Source organism: Bubalus bubalis, chromosome 5, assembly GCF_019923935.1.
Source record: "Bubalus bubalis isolate 160015118507 breed Murrah chromosome 5, NDDB_SH_1, whole genome shotgun sequence".
Taxonomy (NCBI): domain Eukaryota; kingdom Metazoa; phylum Chordata; class Mammalia; order Artiodactyla; family Bovidae; genus Bubalus; species Bubalus bubalis.
In genome coordinates this window covers 52,419,229-52,435,367 of record NC_059161.1, presented here as the reverse complement: position 1 = coordinate 52,435,367, position 16,139 = coordinate 52,419,229, and the positions used below count along the sequence as shown (strand labels likewise).

The 16,139-nt window shown below is 53.8% G+C and overlaps 2 protein-coding genes across 7 annotated transcripts in view; one reads left to right on the top strand and one right to left on the bottom strand.

Moving 5' to 3' along the window:
- EPHX1 (epoxide hydrolase 1) overlaps positions 1 to 10,139 on the top strand; it is a 37,214-nt gene extending 27,075 nt beyond the window's left edge. For all 3 annotated transcript variants that reach the window (XM_025286047.3, XM_006079724.4, XM_006079725.4), the window contains exons 4-9: positions 818 to 1,045; positions 1,605 to 1,734; positions 2,250 to 2,455; positions 4,876 to 4,984; positions 8,907 to 9,023; positions 9,638 to 10,139. In XM_025286047.3, the coding sequence (XP_025141832.1) occupies positions 818 to 1,045; positions 1,605 to 1,734; positions 2,250 to 2,455; positions 4,876 to 4,984; positions 8,907 to 9,023; positions 9,638 to 9,839 (992 nt within the window). In that variant the 3' untranslated portion in view covers positions 9,840 to 10,139. The remainder of the gene's footprint in view (positions 1 to 817; positions 1,046 to 1,604; positions 1,735 to 2,249; positions 2,456 to 4,875; positions 4,985 to 8,906; positions 9,024 to 9,637) is intronic.
- A 529-nt stretch (positions 10,140 to 10,668) lies between these two features.
- The window catches only part of TMEM63A (transmembrane protein 63A), a 36,118-nt gene continuing 30,647 nt past the window's right edge, over positions 10,669 to 16,139 (bottom strand). The window contains exons 20-24 of one of the 4 annotated variants that reach the window (XM_025286044.3): positions 15,781 to 15,949; positions 14,291 to 14,458; positions 13,470 to 13,585; positions 13,049 to 13,111; positions 10,669 to 11,614 (exon numbers count right to left, since the gene is read on the bottom strand). In XM_025286044.3, coding sequence (XP_025141829.3) covers positions 11,450 to 11,614; positions 13,049 to 13,111; positions 13,470 to 13,585; positions 14,291 to 14,458; positions 15,781 to 15,949 — 681 coding nt within the window. In that variant the 3' untranslated portion in view covers positions 10,669 to 11,449. Of the gene's footprint in view, positions 11,615 to 13,048; positions 13,112 to 13,469; positions 13,586 to 14,290; positions 14,459 to 14,939; positions 15,239 to 15,780; positions 15,950 to 16,139 lie in introns of those variants that run through there. The other 3 variants (XM_006079723.4, XM_025286045.3, XM_044943107.2) reach the window with 3 other exon arrangements.

The following is a 16,139-nucleotide window of genomic DNA, read 5'->3' as shown; positions in this document are numbered from 1 at the left end:
AGGAAATGGCAACCCACTCCAGTACTCTTGCCTGGAAAATCCCATGGTCTGAGAAGCCTGGGAGGCTACAGTCCATGGGGTCACAAAGAGTCGGACACGACTGAGCAACTTCACGTCATAACGTCATTGTGTTACAGTGACTCTGCTGTATTACAGTGTACTGTGTGATCATAGCTCAGTCATGTCTGACTCTCTGCAACCCACCAGGCTCCTCTGTCCATGGGATTTTTCCAGGCAAGAGTAGTGGAGTGGGGTGCCCTTTCCTCCTCCAGGGGATCTTCCTGACCTGTGTCTCTTGCATCTCCTGTGTTGGCAGGCAGATTCTTTACCACTAGCGTCACCTGGGAAGTCCCTTACAGTGTACTGTTAAACTATAAGTTGTTTCATTCTCTACTGCTGGATATATAAGGCTACCTGCCCCCCACACACAATTTGTAAATTCTTAAACAATGAATACGTTGAGCATTGCCATGAGCCAGGGCCAGTTCTGGGCTCTGGGAATACAGCAGTTTGAGAGCAGCCTGGCCCGGCCTCACAGACAGCTCATGTTCTCACCTGCAGGGGCGCACCAGTCCGTCACTTGCAGGTGGCTGTGAAGGCCGAGTAAGTCCCCTGGGGGGTCTGGAGCTCAGTGTAAGTGCTCAACCAGCGCCGCTGGTGGTGACTGCGGTCTGTACCATGGGGCACCTGGAGTGGCAGCACCATGGTCCCGCTCAGGCGGGCGCAAAGCCTGACTGGCTACCCCGAGAGAGGTGACAGCAGCCTCCCCCACCACAGGGCCCTCTCCCCCGGCCCTGACTGTGTTCTCTCCCCCCAGGGCTGGACATCCACTTCATCCACGTGAAGCCCCCCAACCTCCCCTCCGGCCAAACCCCAAAGCCCTTGCTGATGGTGCACGGCTGGCCTGGCTCCTTCTACGAGTTTTATAAGATCATCCCGTTCCTGACGGACCCCAAGAACCACGGCCTGAGTGATGAGCATGTTTTTGAAGTCATCTGTCCATCCATTCCTGGCTACAGCTTCTCCGAGGCATCCTCCAAGAAGGGTATGGGGCTGCTGCGGGCAGGGCACCTGCCCCAGGGTGGGGAGCCGGCTTCCTTCAGAGCCTGAGGGAGCTGGGGGAGGGGAGCGTCTGAGACCTGAGGAAAGAGAAGCAATGGGGATGATTTGATTGCCAAAGGGCCAGTGTGTCTTCTCAGGATTTGAGGGGCATGGTGGGCCAGGGACCAGGCAGAGTCATGACTGTCCAGAGTGGGCTCAGGGCCTAGATTCTCGTGTCCTTGGGAGCTGCTCCCTCTGGGCGGGTCCATGTCTGGACTCCGTGTTATTCTGGGCCAGCAAGGCTGACTAAGCACTGCACACAGTATGGACCCACGGACCTCAGCAGGGCTGGCCTCACCGTCTCCTGCACCAAGGCTAGCACCAGGAGCACTTCCTCTGGGCACTGGGCACCCCACCCTTGGGCCCCAGGATTCCTTCTCACCCACTCTGAGCTGCTCTCCCCTCAGCCTAGGGTAGGGTGGGGGGCAGGGAGAAATCGCAAAGGTCACTGGCGGAACCAAAGGCGTGACCTCCCATGATTCTTCTTTCCCCTTAACAACCAGGCTTCAACTCAGTGGCCGCTGCCAGGATCTTTTATAAGCTGATGCTGCGGTTGGGCTTCCAGAAATTCTATATTCAAGGCGGGGACTGGGGGGCCCTGATCTGCACCAACATGGCCCAGCTGGTGCCCAGGTGAGGGTGGCTGTCAGGCGTTGTGTGTATGTGTGCGGGTGTGTGTGCACAGCCCGTGCGAGGTGAATGCATAGGGAGGAAGGTTGGGCATAGTGTCTGAGGCTTGGCACAGTGGCCACGCAGGCAGGATGTTTGTGGGCCCAGGGGAGATAAGAGAGGGTCCCCATCACTCAGCTCTGCCTGGGGAAGTTCGACACAAATCTTCCCTCCCTTTGGTGTCACACAGGACTGGTGACTCTGGGCCAGTTGCCCAGGCCCAGAGAGCCAGCTAGAGGAGGGGGACGGTCAGGGAGTAGACCTTTCTGATGGACCAAGTCCTGGGAGAGAGCTGACCAGAACTTTGTAGAACCTGTATTTTCTCCCCAGCCTGCTCCCTCACCTCGTGTGGTCACCCGAGGGGGCAGATGCTGATGGGGGCTGGCCCTGTGCTCCCCAGCTCTGTGGTCTCTTCCTCCTCCATCTCCCTCCCCATCCTTTATGGCACCCAGGCTCACCTGGCCCTTCTCTGCCCCCAGCCACATCAAGGGCCTGCACTTGAACATGGCTTTGATTTTAAGAAATTTCTACACCCTGACCCTTCCTCTGGGACGGTGTTTCGGGGGGCTTTTCGGTTACACCGAGAGAGACATGGAGTTGATATACCCCTTTAAGAAGATCTTCTTCAGCTTACTGAGGGAGAGCGGCTACTTGCACATCCAGAGCACCAAGCCGGACACCGTGGGTGAGTGCGCAGGCGCAAGGCACCTGGCTCAGCGGTGGGGGTGGGGGTGAGGTTACATCCAATCCATTCAGCAAGGCTCCCAACCAGCGGGGGAAGCCTCACCTACGCTCGGAACACTGCTCATGGGGTGAAAACCTCTTGTGAGGGACTCAGCTCTTTCCACTCTTACGCTGCCTGGCCAAATTCCTGAACAGCTCCACTGAGCAGAATCAGTGTTCCTCGTGACTTTGACCTCCGGTCCCTCCACCCATGAGTCCTACAGGGAGAAGCATAGAGATGGACAGAGGAGCGGGTAAGACAAAGCCTAGTGTTTATCAGTTCTGGGACTGTGGGAAGAAGGGGGTTCCCCAGGGCTGGAGGAGCTCCCCAGTTCAGTGAGGGAAGATAGCATGGATGGAGTTACTGCCATCAGGGCCCTGTTAAGGGATAATATTTTTTTTAAGGTATCAATCATATAGCTATACTAATTTGGAGGGGCATACTATGTATCTTTGTCAATAAAGTAATTTCCAAATTCTAAAAAAAAAACATTTTTAAAGATAAAATCATAAAAATAAAAGATGAACACATGTCAAAATTTTATTTAACTCATTAACTAAAAGCAACTAGTAAAATGTAAAATAAAACAGTTCAAAGGCATTTAGGAACACTAAAATAAATTTGTTAATAAATACAAAACTTGTCAAAATCTACAGGGTAATAATCAAGTAAATCTCCACTGGACTTTTTTTTTTTAATTATTCAGGTTTATTGAGATATAATTGACATACAGCACTGTATACATTTAGGGTGTACAGCATAATGATTTGACTTACATCTTCTGTAAAATGATTGCCATAATAAGTTAACATCCAACATCTCATATAGATTAAAAAACTTAAAAATATTTTTAACCTTGTGAAGAGAATCTGTAGGATCTACTCTCTGGACAAAATTCACTTGCTTCTCTATGAACTAGACTCACTTGCATTACTATTAGTTTTCAACAATTTGCAGACCTGTAAAATATCTGTAAGACAAGGGAAGAAAGGCCCCCTTTACAATCATATGATATCAGAAGGGTCCACTAGAAACTCCTTGAACCCCACTCAGAGGACACCCAGGAATTGTTTTGCCCATGGTCTTTTAGAGTCTCCATGACAGTCCATACTCACACCTTGGGCAGCTCACGGTAATAAGAACAGTGTTTTATAGAACCAGTTTTCTCCCTCTTATTATAAAAGTAACCCATGTTCAATGTCAAAAAATCAAAAGATGCAAAAAAGCACAAAACAGAAAAGACAATCACCTATAACCTCTTGTTCCCTACCTCTCCTCTCCCAGGCCTTCAGAAGAACTGGCTAACATTTTGATTGATGAATTTCCACAAATGGAATCTGTCCATACAACCAGCATTCATTTAAGTAACAGAGCGTGACCCACCAGCCCAAAAGCTCCCTGCACCCTCTTCTGGGTACTTCCCCCCACGCCCAGGGCAGCCACCCTCCTGACCTGACAGATAGATTGCTTTTGCTGGTTTTTATACTTTATATGCATTGGAATCCTCCAATAGGTGCTCTTTTGAGTCTGGCTTCTTTAGCTGAATATTTTGCTTGTGAGATCCATCCATGCCTTTTTTAAAAAGGATTTCTTTTTTAAAAAACAATTTTATTTATTTTTGGCTGTGCTGGGTCCTCATTGCTCTGCAGGCTTGTCTCTAGTTGTGGCCAGCGGGGGCTACTCCCTAGTTGCAGTATGCAGGCTTGTTCCGGTGGCTTCTCTCATTACAGCACACAGGCTCTAGGACCTGCGGGCTTCAGGAGCTGTGGCCCGTGGGCTCCGTAGTTGCAGCTTCCAGGCTCTAGAGCACAGGCTCAGTAGTTGTGGAGCACAGGCCTAGCTGCTCCTTGGCATCTGGGATTTTCCTGGACCAAGGATGGAACCCGTGTCTCCTGCATTGGCAGGCGGATTCTTCACCATTCAGGGAAGCCCCCATCCATCCCATTTTTAATGCTTGCTTTATCGTTGGGCCTATGAATGGATCGATATTTATTTAAAACTGATTCCCTATTTTGGGCTTTTAGGTGGTTTCTAATTTTTCTCTAATCACAGAATAGAAACGAAAAGAAAAAAACACTTTTAAAAAACAGCATTTATATATATTTCTCATTTGGATCCTACAAAACCTGGAGTTGTAGCCTCTTTGGTTTGAAGGAAGCTGCCCATATAGCATATGGATGTCAATCAAGTAGTGGGCGAGGTGTTATCCCTTTTTGTCAGGTAAGGATTCCAAGGCCCAGGGTTAAGGAAGTGAGGTGCAGGAGCACCTGAGTCAGGGCAGAGCTGTGCTCTGACACAGGCTTCCTGTTCACACTGCTGTTCTGTGGGGCCAGCTCCCTGGTCCCAGGCCTGAGTCGCTCCCTTGCTTCTTCCCACACCAGGCTGTGCTCTGAATGACTCTCCCGTGGGACTGGCTGCCTATATTCTAGAGAAGTTTTCTACCTGGACCAATTCGGAATTCCGAGACTTGGAGGATGGAGGCCTAGAGAGGTAAGACCCCATCCACCCCTGCCTGCTGTCGGCTCACCTTCCTCACCCACCTCCCTTCTCACCAATTTCATCTCTTGTTGTTCTGAGTGGGATGGTCAGCAAGTTCCATCTGTTGTCGGATGTCCCACAGATCCTCAGCCTGTGACCAACCCAGCCCCAATTTTTGGATGAGGAAGCTGAGGCCCAGATAGGTCTAGCCGCGCAGTGGAGATATAAAAATTATAGGATGCAAGGCTCAAGAATTTGCTAAACAGCCTCCTTCTGGGATCAAGGAGTCCAGAGGGGCAGCAAGAGCCTCTTTGTCACTAAGACATTAGAGCAGCCCACGGACCGTCCCTCCTGAATCCCGGAAGTGCCTGACATCATGGCTGTATGCCTGTCTCATTTTTGGAAGCTGGTCCTACAGGGTGGCTACAGAAAGTGTGGGGAGGCTGTCCTGTCTCCTGGAACCTTAAAGGCTGCAGCCTGTACGGCGCATGATTCCCAGGTCCCTGGCCTGATTCGAGCTTCCTCAAGGTTGGCCCTGACCCACCTGCTCCAGGGCCCAGCCATTTTTTTACTCCTTCAGAGACACTCAGAGCACCAGTGTCTAATATATGAGAAGGAGTGTATGGATCTGGCCCAGAAGTAGGGACTTGGTCTAAGCCATGCCCAGCACCTAAAACAGCACTGAGCTACTAAGTGAAGTGAAGTGAGTGTCACCCAGTCGTGTCCAACTCTTTGAGACCTCATGGGCTGTAGCCTCCCAGGCTCCTCTGTCCATGGAATTTTCCAGGCAAGAATACTGGAGTGGGTTGCCATTTCTTTCTCCAGGGATTCTTGCCGACCCAGGGATCGAAGCCGGGTCTCCTGCGTTGCAGGCAGGTTCTTTACCATTTCAGCCACCAGCTGGTAAAGGTGGGCATATAGTAGATGCTCCACAAATAGTTGTCTGATGAAATGAACTCTGAAGATACATGCAAAGGACTGTTGGGGTGCAGAGAAAGGGGGATTCACTTTGTTTAAGAGACAGGGAGGGGAAATGACTGGGAGAATCTGTTTGACCTGGGCCTTAAAGGATGAATAGGAGTTTGCCAGGTGGGAAAGGGTGGAAGAAGGGAATATAGGCAAAGAGAAAAGCAGAAGCAGAGGTTGGATTGATTAAAATGCTTGGTGTACTTGGAAGGGGTAATTTGTCCCCAGGCTGGAGCAAATACAATGGGGCCAGACCTACAGATGTGTCCTCGAAGAGCCTCTCATGGGATCTGTTTCCCCAGTCCCACACTGGGCAGCACCCAAGGGTTTATTGGATGCCACTAAGAGCACCTTGGCAAGGGGTCTGGGCCTGCTTCTTGCACACGAATACCTGGAACCAGGTATGAGGCCAACCAGACCACCCGCAGGCTGCCCCCTGTAGCTTCTGCCCTCCTGCATGCCTGGAGAACCAAAGCTTTGAGCAGCAGACAGACGTGATCAGATCTGTGTTCTAGAAAGATCACTAGCTGCAGGAGGGTAGAAATGGTTGCTGTGGTAGTTTTCAAGCTGTGCTTGGAGCTGCAGGGGAGGTGGAAGCGCTTGGCCAACTCGCTAAAAGACAGTTACCAAGTGTAAGTGCCTCTTGTAACTGTTCAGCTTTCACTGACTGGTTTTAATTGTTATCAAAACTGCGTTTTGAAAATGTTCATTTTATCTCTATCCCTGCTCCATGCTGCCGTGGCTAGAGATCTAGCATTTCAGAGATGAGGGACTGAGGGCTAAGAGAAATATGACCCCTGAATACGAAGGTGTCTTATGAAGATGTTCTTTATCTCTGAGAAGCCTCTTTTCTTACTGTATTTTCATATTTAACATTAATACCTTCTTCTGTCCCCCTCCTGTGCCCCTCAGATTCTCCTTTCTCTGCTCCTGTCTCAGGCTGTAGTAGTTGGGAGCAGGGCAGAGGTGAATTGAACATTCCTTAGATTGCAGTTCTGAGAATAAAAATATGATTGACCAACTGTATCTAAATGGCTGAAGCAAACAAGTACATTTAGCCAACTGACCTTTGACCATTTTTGGCAAATTGGCTTCTGCCGAATCAACTCAGCTCATTGCCTGGAGCTGAGGATCCTTGCAGGCGGAGCAGCAAATGTTCTTTAGTCCAGACATTGAGAATGGGGTGGATATGCAGGAGCAAAGGCAGTGGGCATGGAAGGGATGCCAAGAGGCTGAGCTGGTTTCTGTCACGGACAGGCTGAGTGGGAGATGCTGGCAGGATGCCCGGGCAGGGGTGTCCACTTGGTAGCTGGGCTCACAGTTCTGAAGCTTTAGGTGAGGGGTCGAATTGGAGCAGTTCTTCCCACTGTGTTCTCGGTGAGTTAGTAGTTGGAGTCACGGGGCGGATCTCCTCAAGACAGAGCACAGCAAAGCAGCGTCCAGGGGTGCTGAGAGGAGCCTTAGTGGCTCCAGAAGAGAGAGTCTGGGAGGACAGACCTAGGGAGAAGACCCTCCCCACGAGGCCTGGGCAGCAAGGATAATTCGGTGTGCAGAGTGAGGAGGCATGGGAGAGAGAGCAGAGCAGGGCAGGGAGGGAGGGAAGGCCTGGGGACAATGTGGGAGGTGACTGAAGAGGCAGATGGAGGGATTTAGGACTCAGGACAAGGGAGCAAGAGCTCCCCCTGAGCCCCGAATCAGGAATCAACCAGGGAACGGCCTGGGGCGGGGGGTGGGGAGGGGAGGGACGGCTGCTCCATGAACTTAGACTTCCTCACAGAGGAAGGTGGGTGCTCGGGAGGCTGTGGGTGGGCAGGAGGCTGTGGGTGGGCACACGGCTGTCAGGGCCCTCTGAGGACGTGGCAACTGAGGTTGGTGAGCATGGCTGTCAGGAGTGCTGGAGTCCCCTTGGGTCTGTGGGCTGTAGGGGGGCTCAAGGTGGCAGAGGGTCCCCAGGATGAAGGCCCTGAAGGGGTGAGTGCGTGTCAGGAAAGCTAGAGGGGCTGGGGGGTGGTGGGCGGTTATTCCAGGAGACAAGGACGGAGGCTGGCGAGTGGAAGCTGAGTTGGGGAGAGCAGTGAGGAAATGGAGGCCCAGGAGGCACGGCCCATGGATGGCAGCCGCTGACGTGGGCAGAGGGGGAGGTCATGGAGAGTTCTGGGCTCTGGACGCAGGCTGGGCTGAGAGTGCCCCGCACCGACTGGACAGGGCAAGGGCCCTAGGGGCGGGCGGGCCGGAGAGGGTGTGGAGCTTTCCAGAGTCCACAGGCCACATGCTCCAACGGTACCAAATGATTATTTCCTCCTGGAGTGTGGGGCCCTGCAGTCTGGGTGGGCTTCACCTGCTCAGCAGTTCCTAGGCTGGAGAAGCAAAGGGGTATCCAGTGCTGAGCATGTGGAGGAGGGTCTCTGCAGGGCCCATGGCTCCTTCCTGGGGTGACACAGGTTTGGCAGGAGGTAAGCTGGGGTCAGGTGAATACAAATGCCCCAGCAGCTGCTGACCCTGCCTGCTTTTCCTGGTGCCAGGGTCCCAAAGGCTGCCTGGAGACCAGGTTCTGCTCAGGACCGGTCAGGGGTGGGCCTGCACTGAGGGGTGGGCTGAGCAGAGGCTGCAGCACCCTCCCCACAGACCACCTAGCAGTGACCAGCCAAGCTCCTGGTTCGGTTGACCACACCTGCTTCTTCCCATCTGGCCTGAACCTTTGCAGGCAGGTCAGGGAGGGGGTTGGCTGACACCACCCAGGATGACAGCCTGCCTTGTATGTGCTCATCATTCTACATTACCTGTCTTCATGGTAACTGGTGACCTTGGACCAGGCCTGCCTGTAGCACAGGGAGAAATAAGATCACTGAGCGGGCAGTGAGGCCTAAGGAGGGGTGCCAGGTGGGCACAGCATCCGACACATAGCTTGAAAGTGGCACCTCTCAGGTGCACCTGGCCCTGAGTGTGGCCTTCCGGTCTGCTTTCCCAGGAAGTTCTCCCTGGACGACCTGCTGACGGGCATCATGCTCTACTGGACAACGGGCACCATCACCTCCTCCCAGCGCTTCTACAAGGAGAACCTTGGGCGAGTCAATAAGCATGAGATGTAAGTCCAGCTGAGCCCAGAAAAGGGCTTCTGGGGAGGGTGCCTCTGAGACAGAGAAAGGGAGGTGGCCCGCTTGGACTCAAAGGACATTTGATACGGAAAAGTGCAGCCAAGCCTTGGGTGCGCACCAGGTGTGTAGAATAGGACACAATTTAAAGGAGGTCAGGGGTGCTGGGCCTCTCTTTAGAATTAGCTCACAGAAGCTAATGAAGAGAGACAGCAGCTCCCTTTGCTGCCAGGCCTGGTCCCCAAACATCCCCAGGGACTCCCTCAGGGCCAAGGCTAGACTTACGTGGCACAGTGGTTCTGGAACTTCCCTGGACCCCTTGCCAGATCTCATAGGGAGACCCTCAGGCAGCAGCAAAGGGAAAGGGAGCAAAGGTGGGAGTTGGAGACTGTTCCCACCTCGGCCACACTTTCCAGCTGGGGCAGCCCTTCCAGAAAAGAGGGCCCTTATGGGGTTGGAGCTGAGGTGGGTACTTAAAACCTAGGTCTGTCCTTTTATGGATCCATGTGGCTGAGTGAATTTGACCCTCCCCCCCAGCTCCCTGAACCCCGGTTGTGCGGGAGAGCCAGCCCGGCCTGCCCCTCAGTGAAATATCCATATCTTCCAGGTTGAAGGTGTATGTGCCTACGGGCTTTGCTGCCTTCCCCTGTGAGCTGATGCACTTGCCAGAAAAGTGGGTGAAGACCAAGTACCCGAATCTCATCTCTTATTCCTACATGCCCCGTGGGGGCCACTTTGCTGCCTTTGAGGAGCCAGAGCTGCTCGCCCAGGACATCTGCAAGTTCGTGGGGCTGCAGGAGCGGCAGTGACCCCGGCGGGGCCTGTCACCTCCCTGGCAGCCCCTGCCCTAGCACGGCAGGCTCCCTCCTGACACCCGCCCTTTCACAGAGAAGTCCCTGGTCTCGCAGCCCAGCTCCCAGTAGCAGTGGGGCTGGCGGGGAGCCCACTCCCCATCTCTGGTCCTCTGTGGGGAGAGATGCCCCTTTCCCCAGGAATGTGTTTGCTTCCGTCCCCTGCCTGTGCTGGGACCCCAGGCTCACCCTTCCATTCGAATGCCTCATGCACTTGCTAAGAAACATGGCTTTGATGATAAATGATTTTTCTTCTAAGAGTGGCTGGAACAAGTGACTTGCTGAGCCCCGATCCCACGTAGGGTGCCCCTTCCTGCCAAGCTGGCAAGCCTGCGGCCTGTGTTGGGACGGTGTCCCATTCCACTCTTGGGGGCAACAAGAGGCCACTCTGCCCATCCGGGTCCCCTCCAGGGGCAGCTCGGAACAGAGGCAGCGAGGCCAAGTGACTACTGGGGACCCTCACTGCCTGCTTCAGCGATTGGAGGCAGCCTCCCAGCTCTGCCCACCTGCACCTATCATGCAGGCTTGTGCCTCGGGCGCCCCCTGGAGGCAGTTGGGAGGTGGCTTCTCCAGCAAATGCCCAAAGAAGCATTGCAGCCATGGGATCTGGTTGGGAGAGAAAAGGCAAGAGGCTGAGCCCCTCCTTCTGTGTATATAGTTTTCTCTTGGCTTCAAGGAGGCCCTGAGCACTCTTCCTTCTGGAGGGAACAGACAGATGGAATCAAGGGCTTCAGATGGAGCCCCATGCACTGGATGTGAAGAGGCAGGGAAGGCTGGATCTCTGCAGTCTGGCTGAGTGGGCACTTTATTAGTGGTCCTCATGGTCCCTGCCGTGCAGGTGACCCCGACCCAGCCACCATGTCACTGGCAACATGAAAGAAAAAAAAAAACCCTGGTGGGGATATGGAGAAGCCTGCTGCAGCCTGGCGCTGGCCCACAACCCCTCCTGCTTCCTGCAACTCACTCCCAGGGTGGGGCAGGGGTGGGAAGGGTCCGGTACCCATGAGGGGAAGCTGGGATGGACCTGGACCACCATCAGGAACCCATCTCAGGCCTGTGGCTGCTGCAGCCTCTTTGGTTATCGGTGGTATGTGTGTGTGCCTGGAGAGGGGTGGGCAGTGTCTGGATGCTCAGAGGGAGAAGGTCTTCCACACGGTGCAGCCCCCTCTTCCTTGATTCTGTCACCACGCTCATGGGTTGGAGGGACACAGTTTCAACACATGATTCTGCTAAAAATCACCAGGGCCATCATCCCAGCCACAGAGCTGGGCACTTGTGCAGGAAGAGGGGGACTTGGAAAGAAATACAGCCTCAGACGAGCAAGTGAGAGTCCAGGGCTGCACCTGTGCCCAAAAGAACTCCACCTGATGGCGGTCCCGCCCTCCCTGCTCAGCCAAGGGCCAGGGCCCCTTTCTGCTTTCATCTCTTTAGAGTGGCTGTGCTTAAAACAGGTGGAAAGAAGTCCTGAACTTGGTTGAGCTCGAGGGCCAGCCGCCTCTCCACCTGTCTCTTCACCTCCTGACTCCCCAGGGCCCCGAGCCTGGACCAGCCCGGCAGTTCCCCAGCCCTCAGTCCCCCTGGTCAGCGGCTGCCACACTATCCTCCGGGCTCTGTGCCAGACACTGCCCCGCAACAGTCCCGCTGATGTTGTTGATGGCGCCGTAGGTCTGCTGCTGCGGAGACAGGGCTGTTTTCTCTGAGGACGAGCTGTTCAGAATCCGGGGCACGTAGGGCTGCCAACAAATGGGGGTGTTAGTGCTTGGGAGGGCTGGGCACGAGATTCCAGACCCCATTCTCCCCCTACAGTCCCAACTGCCTCCAGCAGGAAGACACAACAGAATTTTCATAAAGGACACATAAAGAAACAACATCAGCTTAGGACATGAGGACCTAAAAGATAGCAACTGGCACATTCTGCCAGCAGCCAGAGCAAATCAGAAAGCACAGCCATATAGTTCTCATGGTGCTAGAGAAGAAAGCAGACCTCTTTCTCAGAGGAGACAAAACATCCTCAACTCTAGAGGAACTTTTTATAGGAATCAGGTCTATCAACAGAGGACAGGTTTAGAATGCTGTCAGCGGGACTTCTGAGGAGCTGAGTGAATCTGTGCAGGCTGTGCTTCCTCTCAATCCCAGACTCTGGCTGCCAACCCCAAACCAGGCTGCGAATGAGGGGTTTACATCCGCCACCTGCCGTGTCTGGCAGACAAACTCAGAGTTGTGCCTCTGGGTGATGAATCTTCCTGAAACCTCCGGGGCTGGTCCAAGGACAGACACTGATAAGAGTGCCCGACACGTGGAAGGGAGCCAGCGGAAAGAACACTGCTACTGACCAGATCGGCCCTGTCCCAGCCCTGTTGGTCAGTCCCAGCCCGATCTGCCAGGCCGGCGGTCACAGCTCTGGGAGCCTGGGGCTCCATTCTCCTTTCCCAAGCCCACCACAGGAGGAGGACCCTGGAAGCCAGAAGCGGGGAGAACCAGGAAGGAAAGGAGTTCTGGTATCTTTCTAACTCGGTGTCCTCCTCCAAAGCAGGTGCCATGCTCATCTACTGAATTCAGAGAGGAGTTAGTGTGACAGCCTCTTAACGCCTCGTGAAGCACCTCACACAGGCAGGTGCTGACGAAACGCTCTGATAAACCTTCATCAAACCACAGGGCCTTGAGAAATGGCTTCAGTAAAGATCCAAACTCATCAAGCATTAAACATGCAGAGAAGGAAAGAGATGAGGGGTAGGAGGGAGGCTCAAGAGGGAGGGGGTATAAGTATACTTATAGCTGATGCACACTGTTGTCCAGCAGAAACTAACCCAACATTGTAAAGTAATGATCCTCCAATTGAAAAAACAACAGCAGCAGCAGCAACAACAAAAACTCACAAGCATGAAATATGCAGAGAAGGAAAGTGAGCAGGGAACTGAAACCAAGGGGGACGGGTACGTATCGTGGTAAAACTAATTATCTTCTGGGTGATGGATGTGGCTTCACACATGCGAGAGAAAACATCCGGAGGGACCAGGGATTCCTTCTCAAATGACATTAATTCAGAAACCCTCCTGCCACATGATCAGGGGACTTCTGTCTTAAGAGAGAAGATCACAGCGTGTTTGCAAGGCCCATCTGGCTGGGCCTGTGCAGGTGCTCAGCGCTCGGGTAAGAAACACACTTACTGTGAATGGTGGAGGTACGTGGGCCCCTGCCTCATTGCCTTTGTCACTCGCCGATTCTTCTGTCTGCAGATAACAGCAAAAACTTGCAATGATAAACATAACTGATCTTTCTGAACTAACACCCTCTAAACAAACAGACTATTAACACCCAGAATAATAGTACCAGCTGGCACAAAGCTACCAGCAGCAGCCCAAGAGAGGATGGGGTGGTGGGGGAAAGGCAGCGTAGGGAGCAGGGAAGGGGGAGGGCGGGGAAGCTACACATCACAGCCAACTACCCACGCCTTCCCTGTGGATAAATAAAATCTGGAGAGGGCTGCTGATCTGTTGATATGGGAAGAGGTGGAGGAGGGCTGGAGGATGAACCCAGCCATCTTCTGCCACACTCTGGCGGGGCAGCGATCGGGGAGGGGCCCTTTACCTTGTAGTTGAGAGGGCTGAGGTGCTTGAAGCATCCAAAGCAGGTATATGCCAAGCAGACCAGGATGGTGAGCAGCAGCACCAGGAAGGTGAACAGGGTGAGGGGGGCCTTCAGACCTGGGGACAGAGGGATGCCAGCCTTGATGGAGGGAGGTCACACCTGCTGCACGAACTGCTGTGTGGCTTCTCCCTCAGGCCACAAATAAAACAGAAGACATCATTCCACTGCCCCCTTCCCACCGCCTCCAGAAGCTGGGATGCTGTCTTCACCCCAGAGGCGCAGAGTGATGCACTGAATAGCTGCCATCATCCCGGGTCAATTTCGGACACTGGGGCACTGAGTCAATGGCAAGAGGCCAACCTCCTTGCTGGGATGGTTCCCTCCAGTCTGCAGTGCCCTGGGCAGAGTCGGGCATCTCTTCTGCATTTTCTTTTTTCCCAAGAGTAGCAGTTTTCCCTCCTGCCTGCCCCTACCTCCTCCACACTGTGACATGTGAGGACCTGGGCCCATCCACACCCTAAAAGAATCACGCAGACAAACTTCCCTCTCTCCTCTGGTCCTGTCCCTTCATCTTCCCTGAAAGCTGTCTGGGGCAATGGACCTGGCCTTCCCCAGCTTACAGCTGACCTTAGGAGCTTGGAACCGGGTTGTCAGTGCTGCACCCAATCAGCCCTCACCCTGGGGTACCACCTTCTGATTGGACACCGAGTTGATGCTCTTAAAGCAGTGAGAGATTTGACTGGCTGGTGTTGATGTGGGAATGGGAGGTTGGGGGTGGCCTCCTGCCCTCCACCCCTGCCCTAGTTGGCAGGGCCCCTTACCCAGGCGCAGGAAGGAGAAGAAGTAGAGCCAGAAGAGGCACAGGATGGGAGCGGCCAGGGCCTGGTTCACGGCCGCGAAGTGGATCCTCTTCTCCAGCTTGGCCGGGAGGTAGGCGAAGTAGAGGTTGTGCCGGTCCACCATGTGCTTGAGCAGGATGTAGATAAGGCCTGCAGAGCCAGGGCTGTGAGCTGGACCTCGGCTGGGACCAGGGGCTGCTCTGCCCCCTGCCTCCTGGAGGCACGTTTTGTGCCAGAGCTGGAGCTAAGGCAGCTGCTGGGCTCCACGTGTACCTGCATCTCCTGGCTCGCGCTCTCCCCAACCCCTCCTCTTCCCTTCTCTCCTCTCTTCTTCCCCTTTCCTAGCCTCTTTCTGACCCCAGGGAGTAGAGGTTTCTATGTATCCTCTTGGATCACTGCAGTTCTAGGACCATTTTGGGGAAAGAGGAGATTTTACACCCAGATGCCTGGCCTCAACTTCCTCCCACACTGAGCACCCCCCAGCAGGCTGAGCCCCTCCCCTTGCCCTCAGTGCTCCCACTCTCCTCTCCTTTCCCACCCAAGCCAACACCCTGCACCGTCCCTGTCAACAGAGGCCCAAGGGTCTAAACCCAGGGATGGCACAGAAGGTACGCAGGTGCAGCCTTTTCTATTATGTCAGGTTCTTAAAAAAAAAAAAAATTGTTGTTACTTTGAAAGAGTAACACTACTGTAGATCTTTAAAATAGTACAAGAGATTATATAGAGAAAATGAAAACTTCCTCCTAAACCTCAGCCAACAGTCTCCCGGATGTTCTCTTTCCTTCCAGAGTCTTCCATTTGTTGCCAGCTCCTGAGGATGTATTTTATTTGCAAGACCTTGGCCTTTTAAGTCAAGGAGGCCTTGGCCTTCAAAGTCCTAAGTTCAAATCCTGCCTCCACTCCTCACTAACACAGCGTTAAGTGCTTCATCTGTGAAAAGGGGACAGAAACAAGACCTGCTTTGAAGGATTGTAAGAGAGTGAAGTGGAGAAGGAAATGGCAACCCACTCCAGTGTTCTTGCCTGGAGAATCCCAGGGACGGGGGAGCCTGGTGGGCTGTTGTCTCTGAGGTTGCACAGAGTCAGACACGACTGAAGCGACTTAGCAGCAGCAGCAGCAGCAAGAGAGTGAAGTGTGGTAATCCACATGGAGGGCGACAGTGGCGGCCACAGCGACAAACTCAAGGGCCTCCCCCAGTGCTGCTGGCTGAGAATGAAGCACTCGGCCAGCAGAGGCCATCAGACCAGAGGAGGACTCAGAGAGGCCTCAGTTTGGAAGGCCAGTGGCGGCAATCCACGAGAAGTGAAATTAAATTTGGTGTGGCTGTGGCTATGAGCCACAGCTTGTGGTTCTTGGGGTTACAAGAGGCCCTCTGTCTGGGGCGCTCCATGACGTCCTGGTGCTGGCTGTCCTGGGGAACCGTGCGGAACCAGCCACCTGCCTACCCTGGGGCCCACTCCAGGGCCACTCACCAAACGGCACAATGATGGGGCAGGTGATGCTGTAGGCCATGATGACGGTGAAGATGCACAGCATCCACGCGTACATGGCTCCAAACTCGTACTCGAAGGCCTGGTTCTGGGAGTGTGAGATGGTGAGGAACTCAGGGGTTTGGTCCACCCCAGCCGACCTCCGTGCTCTCTGAGGTGGTCGGAGAGAACACGTCGGGGAGGACTTTGGAAATGGGAGACTCACAGCGACCCCCACCTCTCAAGGAAGGCCCTTTCTGCCCCTCCACAAGCCTCCTCCAGCTTCACTTAGCTCACACCCAGACCTCTCGAGGCACGATGACTCATGTTTTCATAGTGTTTTCCTTGTTCTGATCGTGTCC